General features: G+C 44.8%; 1 protein-coding gene across 1 annotated transcript in view; it reads left to right on the forward strand.

Annotated features, from left to right (window-relative positions):
• The window catches only part of ccdc135 (coiled-coil domain containing 135), an 81,434-nt gene that overhangs the window by 23,864 nt on the left and 45,092 nt on the right, over positions 1-12,478 (forward strand). The window contains exons 5-7 of the mRNA XM_056281933.1: positions 6,987-7,181; positions 7,656-7,814; positions 9,346-9,564. Coding sequence (XP_056137908.1) covers positions 6,987-7,181; positions 7,656-7,814; positions 9,346-9,564 — 573 coding nt within the window. The remainder of the gene's footprint in view (positions 1-6,986; positions 7,182-7,655; positions 7,815-9,345; positions 9,565-12,478) is intronic.

The raw sequence follows: 12,478 nt of genomic DNA on the forward strand, positions 1-12,478 counted from the left end.
CTCTGGTGTAACTCCTACACTGACTGGAGAGGAGAATTTGGACACCTGGATTGAGCAGGCGCGTCTGATGGTAGATGAATGTGACTGTTCAACCCAAGAGAAATGGAAGAGGATTGTGGCGAGTTTAAAGGGTCCTGCGTTGGAGATAGCACAAGCTGTGAGAGCTAATGACCCTGAATCTGCACCCGAGGAGTACATGCAGGCCCTTGAGAGAGCTTTTCAGACCTCTGAGACAGCTGAGGACCTCTACTTCTCTTTCAGAGCTCTTCGCCAATGCCCAGGTGAGAGACTCTCTGACTTTTTGAGAAGGATAGAGTGGCTGCTAACCGAAGTAGTGCAGAGAGGTGGGTTAGCCTCTAGTCAAAGAGACAGCGCTTGTGTGGAACAGCTCCTCCGGGGAGCCACTGAGTCAGACATAATGCTTCTACAGTTGCGGTTGCGAGAGAGGAAGAGCAACTGCCCCTCTTTTCTAACACTGCTAAATGAAATCCGAGAAGAAGAGGATCAACAGTCAGTAAGACGCAAAACCATTCCCAGCTCATCTAAACCTGTAGTAAGACAAGTACGGGTGGAAGATGATCTTAGTTCGACAGACTGTTAAGTCCAGCAGCTAAAAGCCCAGCTAGATGAGCTGCGGTCCCAGGTGGCAGGGCTGGCTGCAGTGCGGTTAAAGACCACACCTGAAAATAAACCACCTAAAGTAGTCCAGACTGAGAAAGGAGCAAAAGCCAAGAACAACAGTGAGGTTCAAGCACTGAAGAGGCAAGTAGAGGACCAGCAGAACCAACTGGGTGTAATGACAGTGACATACACAGACTCCCGTCAGCCCAAGGAGTCTGGGTGGAGAATAGATTCCATAGAGAATAAAGGAAAAAATGGCCCCAATCGGCCGGGCAACAAAGGGAAGGTCCGGACCAACAATGATGGGTATAATTTCTTCTGCTATCAGTGCGGTGAAGATGGACATGTGGCCCTTCGCTGCACAGCCCCTGAGGACTCAGTAAAAGTCATGCAAAAACTGATTCATTCCTTAAAGAGACATCAAATAAACAACAAAGCGAAAACCAACCACGACAAAGAGCCACCAAACACCAACTGCTCTGTGAAACGGAGTGTCATTCATACCAAGAAGGCCACTAACCTTCCAAAAGGGCTAGTGGGAGAACCTTCATTGGATAAAATCCTCATCGACGGTCACCCAACCACCGCACTCATGGATGGCAGCTCCACTGTCAGCATCATATTTGAGAGTTGGTACGCAGCCCACCTGTCCCATTTACCTCTCCATCCCATTTCCAGCTTGGCACTTTGGGGCCTCAGTGAGTCCAGCTATCCTTATAAAGGGTATGTAGCCATGGAGGTTGAGTTCTTGGATGATGGAGCTCGTGCTGAGGTAAAGACGGTGTTAGCCCTGGTGTGCCCAGACCCTAACGGCCCAGACCAGGCACCAGTGATCATTTGTACCAATGCAAGGAGTTTCCGTCACGAGCCCAAGACCAGAGACCGTACAGAGAGTGGTGGCCAAGCTAGGTCATGGCGAGTGTGTGCAGAGACACCCGCACCAATGAGGCCAAAACCCCCATCTTGCCCTATCGATGACAGTATTGGGCACATAAGATGGACTGGCCCCGGTCCACTTACAATCCCCCCAGGTGGTACAGTGTTTGCCACCTGCAAAGTGACCGCAAAGGAGCCATGGGAGCAAGATGTGTTAGTGGTTGAGGCCCCTGCACAACGCCCTCTTCCAGCTGGGGTTGTGGTGCCACCATGTGTCCTCCTTCCCTCTAACATGAATGTAGACAATTTTTTTGTGTTGCTGAGAAATGAGTCATTAGAAACCAGAAGTATGCCAAAAGGCACTGTCATCACCTATGTCCACAAAGCTGAAATAGTGACGGAGCTCCAGAAAGAAGTGTCATCTAAGAGAGTAGATCCTGCATTGTTCAACTTCGGAGACTCCCCCATCCCTACTGTTTGGAAAGAGAGACTCGCTAAAAAGTTGTCAGAAAGAGCTGGAGTGTTTTCCCTAGGACAGTGGGATGCGGGGCTGGCTAAAGGTGTTCAGCATACCATTCGCATCAGTGATCCTCGACCCTTCAGAGAACGATCAAGACGCCTCGCGCCAGATGATGTAGATGATGCCCAATGTAGACGATGTCCGGCGCCACCTACAAAAGCTACTTGCGGCTGGAATCATCAAAGAATCACGCAGCCCATATGCCTCGCCAATCGTGGTGGCAAGAAAAAAGAATGGCACCATCGGAATGTGCATAGACTACTGCACTCTGAATGCACGAACCATCCCAGACCAATACACTGTTCCAAGAATCGACGACGCCTTGGACTGTATGACCGGAAGTCGTTGGTTCTCGGTGTTGGATCTGAGGAATGGCTACTACCAAATCGCCATGGCCGAAGAAGACAAAGAAAAGACAGCCTTCATATGCCCAATGGGGTTCTTTCAGTTTGAACGCATGTCCCAGGGCATCACAGGAGCCCCAGTGACATTTCAGTGGCTAATGGAGAAAGCTGTGGGAGATATGAACCTGCTCCAGTGCCTGGTGTACCTCGATGACCTGATAGTGTTTGGAAGGACGCTGGAGGAGCACGAGGAACGCCTTCTCAAGGTGCTTGACCGGCTCCAGGAATACGGCCTGAAGTTATCCATTGACAAATGTCAATTCTGCCAACCGCAGGTCAAGTATGTTGGCCACATTGTGTCAGCCTCAGGGATAGCCACCGACCCAGAAAAGAGCAGAGCGATCACCCACTGGGAGCAACCTACTGATCTCAGGTCCCTACACTCTTTTCTGGGTTTCTGCGGGTATTATAGGCGATTCATTAACAACTTCTCCGCTATTGTAAGACCCCTGACTGACATGACAAGAGGCTACTTACCAGCATAGAGAGCCAAGAATCAGCAATGCCCCAGGCCACCTACTTCAAAAAGTCTGAGCCCTTTGGAGATCGGTGGACCCCTACCTGTACTGCTGCCTTTCAGAAAATAATCCACTGTCTCACTCATGCTCCAGTCTTGGCCTTTGCCGACCCAACAAAGCCCTACATATTGCATGTGGATGTCAGCTTCGATGGTTTGGGTGCTGTGCTCAACCAGGAGTATCCAGATGGCCTGCGTCCAGTAGCCTTTGCCAGTCGAAAGTTGAATTCTGAGAGAAACTACCCAGCCCATCAACTGGAGTTTCTTGCACTGAGATGGGCAGTCGTCAACAAATTCCACGACTACCTATATGGAGCCAAGTTTGAGGTGAGAACCGATAACAACCCATTGACCTATGTTCTCACGACCGCCAAACTCAATGCCACTGGCCATAGGTGGCTAGCAGCCCTGTCCACTTATGACTTTGGCATACAGTAAAGGCCAGGCAGAGAGAATGTTGATGCAGACCTGCTGTCCAGGAATGCGAGCACTGAAGAGGAAGGGTGGATACCTCCATCAGGAGTAAAGGCCCTCTGCAAAAGAGTGAGCGCGTCTGAGTTTCAAGACCCCCCCAAGTCGGTGTGTGGATCAGCTAGGTGCATCACCCTCAGCCATCCCTGACATGTTTGTGTACCTAGTCCGACTACATGAAAGCTCTGTAGAACAGCTGAGTACTACAGAACTACAAAAAGACCAAGATGCAGATGAAGAAATGGAAGGGTGAAATAAGAGCAGGAAAGAGGCCATGTACTATCCAAAGTACCCATCAAGGGACCTCCCTTCTTCAGCGAGAAGGGGAAAAGCTGCAGCGGCGAAACAGGCTTCTGTATAGGAAGACAGTGAGGCCAGGCGGCAAAGAAGCATTCCAGTTGGTACTCCCTGAAAAGCACCGGCAGCTGGTGCTACAGTCGCTGCATGATGATTTTGGGCATCTTGGGACTGAGAAAACCTCTGAGTTGGTACAAGAAAGATTCTACTGGCCCAAAATGGCCACTGACATAGACCAGTGCATCAAAACATGCATAAGGTATGTGGCTCGGAAGGCCTCTACCCACAAGGCCACCACTTTGCATCAGATCACAAGCCGTGGTCCTATGGACTTGGTATGCATTGACTTCTTGTCAATTGAGCCAGATTCCAGAGGAGTGACTAATGTCTTGGTGGTCACCGACCATTTCACCCAGTATGCCCAGGCATTCCCCACAAACAACCAAAAAGCACCAACCGTCGCCAAAGTACTGCTAGAGAAGTTCTTTGTCCACTATGGTCTGCCAGCTCGCATCCATTCCAACCAAGGGCGGGACTTTGAAAGTCAATTGATAAAAGAGCTCTTGACCATGCTAGGGATAAGAAAATCAAGAACCACCCCTTAGCATCCGCAGGGAGACCCACAGCCAGAGCATTTCAATTGCACTCTTCTATCCATGCTGGGCACCCTTGATCCCAAACACAAACAGAGTGGAGTCAACATGTGTCCTTCATGGTACATGCCTATAACAGTACCCGCAATGAGGCAATGGGATATTCGGCGTATTACCTCATATTCGGCAGAAAGGCCCGTCTGCCTATTGATGTTTGTTTTGGCCTGGGTGTGGAAGGAGAGGACTCTACAACACACCACCAGTATGTGGAAAAACTGAGGTGAGGAGCTCCGTCAGGCTAACTACTTAGCATCTGAAGCCTCTCACAAGAACCATCAGAAAAACAAGCGAGGGTATGACAAGAGTCAGAGTCCACAACCTACAAGATGGAGATAGTGTACTTGTCCGAGCCTTGGGAGTTCCAGGAAAGCACAAATTGAAAAAGTGGAACCTGCAGCCCTATATTACCTGTGTATAGGGTGAGACCTGAAGGTGGAAGAGGAATAGTAAAAACGCTCCACAGAGACCATCTTCTTCCCATAGGGTTCCTAGTGAGAATACAAAAGCTCGAGAAGAGACACACCCTTCTCAGAGACCATCAACTGGAGCCTCCAGTGCCCCTACTCAGAAAAAGCACAATGGAGTGAGGGACAGACAGCTGGTGACCCAGAGCACAGTGCTTCAGAGAGTGAAGAGGAGGACTTCGACTATTTCTCCACAGGGCTCACACATGGTGACTGGCAAATTCTGCCCCCTGCCTCTTGGTCCTTAAACCCTGAGGATGATAGGCCCAGTGAAATTGGCCTGGAAGTGAATGGTGCATCTGGTACTCCTCACGACGAGGAAAAGATGCCTGATCCAGCTGCTAACGAGGAGGAGTATGCTGAAAGTGTTACACTACCATCAGAGGACCCTGTGGTGGACACAGGACTGGAAGTGGGAGACGTCCCAACATCTAGTGAGCCCAATGATGAGGTGGATTCTGGCAGTGTCCCCGCTGCTAAACGAGCAGTCAAGACAGTCATTCGTTTGAGTTATGATGAACCAGGAGAGCCCACTGACCAGCCACTTGTCATTGTGCACCGAGGGATGAAAATATACCTCACTGGTAATGCACCAGAAGATGTCACCGAGTCCCCAACAGCTTCTTACAGCTTTACCATCAAGTGTTCCACGTGTAGAGAAAGGGGGACTAGTCTGCCCATCAGGTCCCATAAAGAGAACTGTCTGATGAGGGCATCCAGACATTTAAAAGGGGGGAGGGTGTAACCCCGATATAAATACACCAGAGTTAAGTTTCAGTTAATATGTACATAGCAGTAGACATCCCATAATTTCTACTGCAAAAGTCTGTCACTTTAAGTATGTTGCCTCACAACAGTTAGGGGGCGGGGCTAACGGGCCGTGCAGAGAGAGCGGAGCGGGAGAGGAGAGCCTGCTGGCACTCGGCCATGAGGGTTTGAGTGTATTATGCCCTAAAGTTGTTTTTTGCCTAGAGTTTTGACTGCTGATATTATGTTTAGCTGCCAGCTAACATGTCAGTGAAGCCTTGTTAACCTGTAGCATGTGTTGTTGGAGCTAGTCTCGTCAATGTATACTGCCACATGCTACTTAGCGGCTAGTTAGCGCCCCTGCTAATGTATGCTAACCCTGCATGGGCAAACATTGAGGCTGCACACAGCATGACCAGACAGCGCACCGTGTGACCGGGAAAGTACGGCTGCTCCTCTGGCAACGAGGGTGCTCCACTGTTTCCCCTCTTCATCGCCTCTAGGACCGAGGTGGATTTTTCTTCACCATAGTCATCGCCAGAGCAGATGACGTGAGAAGGCTGTCACCGGAAATTAAAGGGCAGACACATTTGACTTTTCATCAGTGGTGAGTCACCCACGGTTACAGTGCTCAAACCCAGCTGCCATCAGGCCTGCAACGGGGTTGTTTATTTGTTTATTGCCTGCTTTTATTTTTTTTACGTTGGCCCACACCAGTGAATACTTAATTGTTGTTAGTTTCTGTCAAGTGTTCATTGTGAATGTAAATTCATGCAAATTGATTATTAATGTTTCCTAATTGTGAATACAGGTTTAGTGCCTATATTTTCGTTGTTGAGTGAAACTCCTTAGTGCCTTAAAAGAACACTAAAAGGGGTCTATTTTCATTTCATTTATTATTTTCGATTGTGAATAAATAATACATCTTCATGAAAGGTCATTTCACTTTTCTCATTGTCCTGTTAATAAATATTGTAGCGAATTCGGGGGGCAACGCAACCACAGGAACTGCCGCGGCCGGGACGCGAACCCGTTTCACCCGCACAGCAGGAGACATCGCTAACCGCTCGACTAAAGGGTCAGACTTGCGAGCCAGTGGCCAGCGTGTCTTCTTATCCATGCACGTTACAATATGTAAAAAATAGAGGGGTTTAAAAGAGTTAAAGAATAGGATTTCATAGGGATAAGGTTAAAGTTTAAAATACATTTGCATCATAATATCTTAAGTTGGTAGACAATACTTTATTTACCTTTAAAGGGTAACCTACATAAAAACAAAACAGGATTTATGTTAAAGGACCCAGGGCGCTGTATCTCAGGTAAGGTGATACCAAGAAAGCGACACACACACACACACCTTAGTAGAAAGAAAGTTTTATGCGTGACAGAACATGAGTGCTTGTTGCTTTCTTCCAGCCCAGGTACCTGTTCTCGCCCACATTTACACTACAAATCCGGAGGGGCACGTGTTTCGACTTTGCTACTCTGCTCTGTAGCCTTCTGCTTGGGGCCGGTTTCAACTCCTACTGTGTCAATGGCTATGCAGTCGAAGAGATGTGTCTGCTAAATCAGAGACTGGATGAGTGCCCCCTGCTGGCCACTGAAGTCAAGGTCAGTGCTGCTGCTTCTCTATGGGTGACATTACTCCATTGGCCCCATTCCCAAATTTAGTTTTCATGTAAACAGTTTTGAAGTGCAGTAAGTCCCCTGCTGCAACTTGTCCATTTGAATAACAACTGGCATAACAAGAAATGCGAATAACTGTATTTGAATATTTGCCTGTTTGATGTGCCTTGAACAATAGGTCATCAAAATTAAACTATTTTTGCATACTAATTTTTTTGTCCTTTTAATAATTCTAGAGGCACAATTTTCTGTGCACTTTTTTAGTGTGGCAACAGTGTTGCACCTTTTTTTAAACATTAAAAACCCCAAGAAGATTTCATTTGCAATCTGTCTCTGCATTATTAGGTTGTGTGTATATATGCACACGTACCCCAAAAATATGAAAGCACCCCAGAGATCTTTGTGTGTGCTTGCCCATATGTGTATGCATTCATGCGCATGTATTGTTTTTATATGCAGGATATAAAAGAAGAGCAGAGGCCAAATGTGAAGAAATATGCTGTGAAGCCTTCTACGGCACTATACAGCAGATTTGATAGGAGTCAGGAGGAAGCTAAGCAGAAGAAGGCCCAGGCTGCATCACTGAAAAAACAACTGGAGGCTCAGCAACTGCAGGAGGTAATATCATTATGCTGTAGAACCCTGATGTGACACATAGAGCTCAGAAAAACTGTAAATACCACACGAGGCCAGAGTACTAGGAAGACTCCAGGCCATGACCAAAGAAAAAAACTTGTGGGTCATGATCACTAAGATACTGAAGACTATATATTGGTATCCATTGTCACTATGCCCTATAGGGCATAAAAAGTGGGAGACTTAAGTAGATGCATAAAGGATAGTAAGAGTAATTTATTTCAAAATAAATGTTGTGTTAATATGAACAGAATAGTATATGGATATTGTCTTTATGCATGCTCAAGTGTGTGGAAATTGCTTTCACCAATGGTGTGAAAACATGCGTTTAAAATGTGGCAAACAAGTACTGTGCAGGAAAAAAAAATCTCTACATTTGTGCTGGTGCAAGTAGCTATTCTTATGAAGCTTGTTTGAGAAGCAAGAGGCAACAAGCCCACCAGCAAATAGGAAAGATAAACAAGAATGTCCCAGACATCAAAAACTCCAAATACCTTGCCATCTCCAGGTTCTGTTTGGTGTTTTTCATGTACACATACAGAATTAAACAACGGTGAGGGAATGGTACCACCAGTGTCACAGCTGCCTCCAGCTCCACTGGAACCAGCTCAACTCAAGAAGCTCTGGCCCATCTCCCTGCTCCTAGTCCACTTTTTGCCTGTTCCCTTTCTCTTCCCCAGCTGTTTGTCATTGCCCAATCTTCCTCCCTGTGTGTTTAAGTTCACCCCTAAGTAGTCTGTTTGTTCACTGAGCCCGGTCATGACCTATAGCCACTACCACTGTGTAGTTCTGTCCTGTCCGTTTTGCCTGTTCTGGGTTCTCCTACCCACTCCAAGACCTGAAATAAAACTATGTGCCGAGTTTACTACTCGTGCCTGTGTCTCCCTGGTTGTCTGCACTTGAGTCCTAGCCAGCAACCTGGGTCCTAGCCAGCAACCCTTGTCAACCAGAGAAAGGCTGAGTTGGCTGTTTTCTCCTGCTCACACATAAAGTATTGTGTAACAGTAATGATCTGTGATCCTGCACCCTATTGGAAGCAGAATAGGTCGAGCTGAGGTGAAGAGGGGCAGCAATGCACGAAGAAAGCAGGGAATTCTCTATGGGTGGTGTATGGTGCAAAATCAATATAAAAGCAAATGTGGGTGAGAGCCCATGCTTCTTTTTTTGTGGGCAGGACATTCTCTAACAATGTGACAGAACCGGGCCTAATGCTGCCATTTCTGCTAACCACCAATCTGTTTTTTGTTTTTACCTGGCACCTGCAAAGTAACATACAAATCAAAAGCACTGGCATAGAGTGGGTTTTTACTGTTTTCTTTTTTTATTGTCTACATATACTATATTTCTGCTTTGTAAAGCACTTTATACATGATTGATTAATGATTTCTATTATCTGATATATTAAATATACAAAGAACTTCAGTAAATAAAGATGTCCTTCCCTCCTTACTTTCCTTTAACTCCTTCTTTTATGTCATTTTTTGCCCTGTCACCACCCTATGGTATGGTGCAGAAGAGTGAACGACCACCACCAGATCCTTTGCGGGGCTTACGGGTACACTGTTGGTTGCTGGTCATGTCAGGGAGCCGGGGAGTCCCACAGCACTTCTTCATTGACCCTCTAACTGGGAAGAGCTACTCCACCACTGATGAGAATTTCCTGGGCATTGAGAGCATCTGGAACCAGCACAACTACTGGGTCAACATACAGGACTGCAGTTACAGCTGTGCTGTAAGTACAAAATGGTCCCCTTGGTGGAGGCATTAAACAGTCCCATGTCTTGGGGAAAAAAAAGAAAAACGAAAAAAAAGCAACCTATTTTCATTGGGTTCTTTGTGAGTATCGTGTTGTGAATGGTTGTTGATTAGAGAAGTTCCCTTTCTGAGTGAAAGAAGAGGGATGAAACTCAGAGCCAGATCTACGAACATTTTGTACCAGCGCAAACCCATTTTCAGAGCCCAATGGGCATTTTGCACAAGACAGGAGGGAATGGGTGGGTCAAACTTTTTTGCCCCTCAGCTTCATTGTATACACATTTATATAAATTACCCTTTTCCATAATCTCCTCTGAAAATATTAGATTATGGAAGATTATGGAATTTATCAAGTCTGCTAGTAATTATAACATTGACACTATTAATGCATATATAATGTTTATATATATATATATATATATATATATATATATATATATATATATATATATATATATATATAATTTTTTTAAAAACCATCAAAGGTGTTGAGTGCATATCACCTACCAATCACATTATCCTCGGTTTACTGGAGGAAATCAAAGATCTGCAGCCATAAACCAAAAAGAGTCTTGCTATATAACCAGCTATAACAAAACCCTTGGCCATACTATATGTGTATATATATATATATATATATATATATATATATATATATATATATATATATATATATATATATATATATATATATATATATATATATATATATATATGTGTGTGTGTGTGTGTGTGTGTGTGTGTGTGTGTGTATATATATATATACAGTACCGTTCAAAAGTTTGGGATCACCCAAACAATTTCGTGTTTTCCATGAAAAGTCACACTTATTCACCACCATATGTTGTGAAATGAATAGAAAATAGAGTCAAGACATTGACAAGGTTAGAAATAATGATTTGTATTTGAAATAAGATTTTTTTTACATCAAACTTTGCTTTCGTCAAAGAATCCTCCATTTGCAGCAATTACAGCATTGCAGACCTTTGGCATTCTAGCTGTTAATTTGTTGAGGTAATCTGGAGAAATTGCACCCCACGCTTCCAGAAGCAGCTCCCACAAGTTGGATTGGTTGGACGGGCACTTCTTTGAGCAGATTGAGTTTCTGGAGCATCACATTTGTGGGGTCAATTAAACGCTCAAAATGGCCAGAAAAAGAGAACTTTCATCTGAAACTCGACAGTCTATTCTTGTTCTTAGAAATGAAGGCTATTCCATGCGAGAAATTGCTAAGAAATTGAAGATTTCCTACACCGGTGTGTACTACTCCCTTCAGAGGACAGCACAAACAGGCTCTAACAGGTACTATTTAATGAAGATGCCAGTTGGGGACCTGTGAGGCGTCTGTTTCTCAAACTAGAGACTCTAATGTACTTATCTTCTTGCTCAGTTGTGCAACGTGGCCTCCCACTTCTTTTTCTACTCTGGTTAGAGCCTGTTTGTGCTGTCCTCTGAAGGGAGTAGTACACACCGGTGTAGGAAATCTTCAATTTCTTAGCAATTTCTCGCATGGAATAGCCTTCATTTCTAAGAACAAGAATAGACTGTCGAGTTTCAGATGAAAGTTCTCTTTTTCTGGCCATTTTGAGCGTTTAATTGACCCCACAAATGTGATGCTCCAGAAACTCAATCTGCTCAAAGAAGTGCCCATCCAACCAATCCAACTTGTGGGAGCTGCTTCTGGAAGCGTGGGGTGCAATTTCTCCAGATTACCTCAACAAATTAACAGCTAGAATGCCAAAGGTCTGCAATGCTGTAATTGCTGCAAATGGAGGATTCTTTGACGAAAGCAAAGTTTGATGTAAAAAAAATCTTATTTCAAATACAAATCATTATTTCTAACCTTGTCAATGTCTTGACTCTATTTTCTATTCATTTCACAACATATGGTGGTGAATAAGTGTGGCTTTTCATGGAAAACACAAAATTGTTTGGGTGATCCCAAACTTTTGAACGGTAGTGTATATATATATATATGCCTAACTCTTCTTGTCGCTACCGTGGCTGTGATCATTGTGACTCAAAGAAGACAGAGAGAGAGAGCATGTCAGAATGGAGAGTTTTTTTCTGCACATGTAAATTTATTTACAATGTTGGAAGAAAACATTGTGTGAACATATTACCTACCAATCACATTATCCTCCGTTTACTGGGGGCAATCAAAGATCTGCAGCCATAAACCTAAAAGAGTCATGCTATAACCAGCTATAACAAAACCCTCGGCCATACTTCATGTATTTGCCTCTGTTTCATTTCAACAAATTGTGGCATCTGTAGCTGGTGTGTCACAGGCAGTATTATCAGCCACTCTGTCCACAGTCCTTAATGCACTACTACGAAGAGTGCAGAATCATAAGCAGTTCCCAAATTACTGTGATGCTGTCATCACAGTCAGACAGGAAGTTTATGATAAAGCAGAGTTCCCTGGTCATATTTACATTAACAAGACTGCAGCTGTGTTAAATATCCTGCCCAGCTTTAGTTACCACACTAAATCGGCGCCCCCTATTGGCACTAATTGTTGGCAAACTTGCACGAATTTCTGCTTCTGTTAATGGAGCTGGCCCATAATCGTTCAGAAACCATTTATTTACGCAAAGATAGTGGATCCAAGCAGCTGTTTTCATTGGTTAACACACAGGATCACTCAGTACCACTGCCTCATCTAAACCATAATGTTAACCACTTAACCTTAACTCTACACTGAACCACTATCTAACCTTAACTCCACACTTAACTGCTACCTGACATTAACCCTAAACTTAACCATCACCTAAAGTTAACCATTAACAGCAAAAATACAGTTACAGTATATAATTGTACTTCCATCATCACATTTCGTCTACTCAGTCGCCATGACAGCTCATGAGGGGAAAAAGCCCCTCTTTCAC

The sequence above is a fragment of the Lampris incognitus genome, chromosome 6 (assembly GCF_029633865.1).
Source record: "Lampris incognitus isolate fLamInc1 chromosome 6, fLamInc1.hap2, whole genome shotgun sequence".
In the NCBI taxonomy this organism is placed as follows: domain Eukaryota; kingdom Metazoa; phylum Chordata; class Actinopteri; order Lampriformes; family Lampridae; genus Lampris; species Lampris incognitus.